We start from the raw sequence: 2,513 nt of genomic DNA, 5'->3' as shown, positions 1-2,513 counted from the left end.
CCTTCTATACTGCTATTTCATTAGCATGCGCTGGTATTACACAGTGTAGCGCAAATATCGCTTTTATGAAAGCAATATTTAGCGCTCCTCTTGTAATCTGTCCCTATAGCTAATATACGAAGTTTGTTTTACTTTACACTGTCCCTTTGAATTAATGTGATGGAGAATGTTACACAATGGTCAAAAGTAGGACACACCGCCCATCTCACACAGAAAGGGACAGCTCAGTACATAGTGTGACATTTTCAGCTGCCTGCCCCTATGTATGATGACTGTTTGCCTCTGGTGTCATGTAGCATCTGTTTTCTTTGTGAGTAGGAAAATACAGAATCTATTTTGCATCTCTCTCAATTGTCTAAGTTACTTATAACAAATTTGTGAGACACACATCAGAGGCAACAGTCAGAGCCCAAACAACCGTATGCCTAATGGAGACTGTCATGGAGAATGTTGCAGTTGGCATTTCTGGATTTGAATGGGTTGTTGGGGTCCTGAACAATTGCTTTATTGTGGTTATAAATGTCCATGATTGGAAAAATGGAACCAGGTCAAGCCCATGTGATAAAATACTAATACTCATTGCATTTAACAATTTGTTTTTGCAGTGCCATTTCAATATTTCTGCTGTACTATTCACAGATTTCACTGAAATAATATTCCTCCAAAATGTGTTTGCCACTTTATTATTTTTTCTGGTGTTCCAGCTTTTTCTCAGCTTCTGGCTTACTGCCTGGCTCTGTGTTTACTACTGTCTGAGAATTGTCAGCTTTAAAACCTACATCTTTATTTATCTGAAACTGATCATCCCCACTTTGATAATAAAGCTTATATTGATGTCAGCAGTGGGATGTTTTATCTTGGCTTTGTTTGGCATTTGGAATATCCATTTGGAGCCTTTCATACAAACAGAAAACTTTACAAATGGCACCACACCAAAACTTTACGTAGCATTTAGCTCCTATTTCAGGTTACTTGCTATTTTATTGGGAAGCTGTCTGCCTCTTCTTGTAGCTGTCTGCTCCATCGTTCTCACTCTGACCTCTATACTGAGACATGTTCACCATATGAAACAGAAGGGCTCCAGCTTCTCAGACACTCAGAGAGATGCTCATATTAAGGCAGCTAGGATTATGAGCCTTCTTACCATCGCTTTCATTGTTTTCCATTCTGCCGAGATCTTTATTTTGTCATCAAAACGTAACATTAGAGATTTTTGGAATACGTTCTCAGTTTTTATCATTCTGATCTACCCAACAGCCCAGTCAACTATCCTTATACTTGGCAACCCCGCACTTAGAACAACTTACCTGCGGATCCTGCGCTGCTCTTGATATATTTCATAGGACATTATAATAACCCCTGGTCATTCAGTAAAATAAAATTAATATAGATAAAAATATAAACACCTTATTGTAATTAGAGATGTACTATGTGCCTCAGTGAGTGCAAGAGACAAGAAGATATTCCACTATAGCTGAACATACAACAATATGGGATCATCTTTCCTCAAATTCTTCCACAAATTGGCTTTTGTAATCTATATTGTGTTGTACACAATGATCTCTTCTGTCTTAGAAGCACAGAACCAAATGGAACATCGAGGCTACTCATATTTCCAAATAAAATGTGCACTTAGTTCATTTTGGGATAACTTTAGGCATTCCCCATGCATTATCTTATTCCTTTATAGTTTGTGTCCTTACTAGCTCTACTGGATATCTTGTCTATGTATCAGCCACCCCCACTGTAGTGCTTCCCTGAGCCAACTACTCTCCAACTTGAGGGTATCGGTATAGCTCTTTATATGGCAAATGCTTTCAGCCTCATATTTATTAAATCCCTTCATATACATTAACAAAATAGCTCCAGAATAGCTCTGCCTCCTGCTGATCTTTAACAAGCTGACACATTTTTTCACAAAGAATCTATAGTACTTTCCTGGTCCTCATTAGTAAATGTGTCTTACTGTGGTCTGGACTGTCAGCTATTGTACTATGCTCTCTAAATATATTGGCTTCTCATGTATATTGTAAGATCAAGAGATCCCATTCTTCTGTAAATATATTCTGTGTGCTCTCTAAACAAGTAAAGTGTGTTGCAAGTAGTCTGGTCTTGTTTGCATTAAGTATTGATAATTTACAAATGAACCCATGAATGTATCTGCTGTAAACGTTTTACTATTCATGAAGGGAACTAAGATTCAATACAAACATTAAAGAAGGAATTACTTCCTTAGAATATACTAACACAAGATAGCAAATAGGTGTGATGTGTAGTTAAACAACTGGTCTGATACATTTGTATAGATATATGTAATTATATTTAAATGTAAACTAAAGTGTGTCAGTCATCTTTGCAGACCAACTCATCCTAACTCAGTTGCATGGGAGGAAGATTTCTTAAGGGGACTGTAGAGAGTCGTTTCATGCATAAAACTATGAATTTAATATGTTATACTGCTTTAGGATTTTTAAAAATGAATGGTGTGATATAACAAATGGATTTAAAGTAAT

General features: G+C 36.7%; 1 protein-coding gene across 1 annotated transcript; it reads left to right on the top strand.

The window, feature by feature from the left end:
* Nucleotides 1-428: 428 nt before the first annotated feature.
* Nucleotides 429-1,331, top strand: LOC128642151 (taste receptor type 2 member 40-like). The gene has a single exon (XM_053694829.1). The coding sequence runs from the start codon at nt 429-431 to the stop codon at nt 1,329-1,331; it is 903 nt and encodes a 300-aa protein (XP_053550804.1).
* The last annotated feature ends 1,182 nt before the right edge of the window (nt 1,332-2,513 follow it).

Source organism: Bombina bombina, chromosome 11 (genome assembly GCF_027579735.1).
Source record: "Bombina bombina isolate aBomBom1 chromosome 11, aBomBom1.pri, whole genome shotgun sequence".
Classification (NCBI taxonomy): domain Eukaryota; kingdom Metazoa; phylum Chordata; class Amphibia; order Anura; family Bombinatoridae; genus Bombina; species Bombina bombina.
The sequence above is the reverse complement of the archived record's forward strand: the minus strand, read 5'-3'. Positions and strand labels throughout refer to the sequence as shown.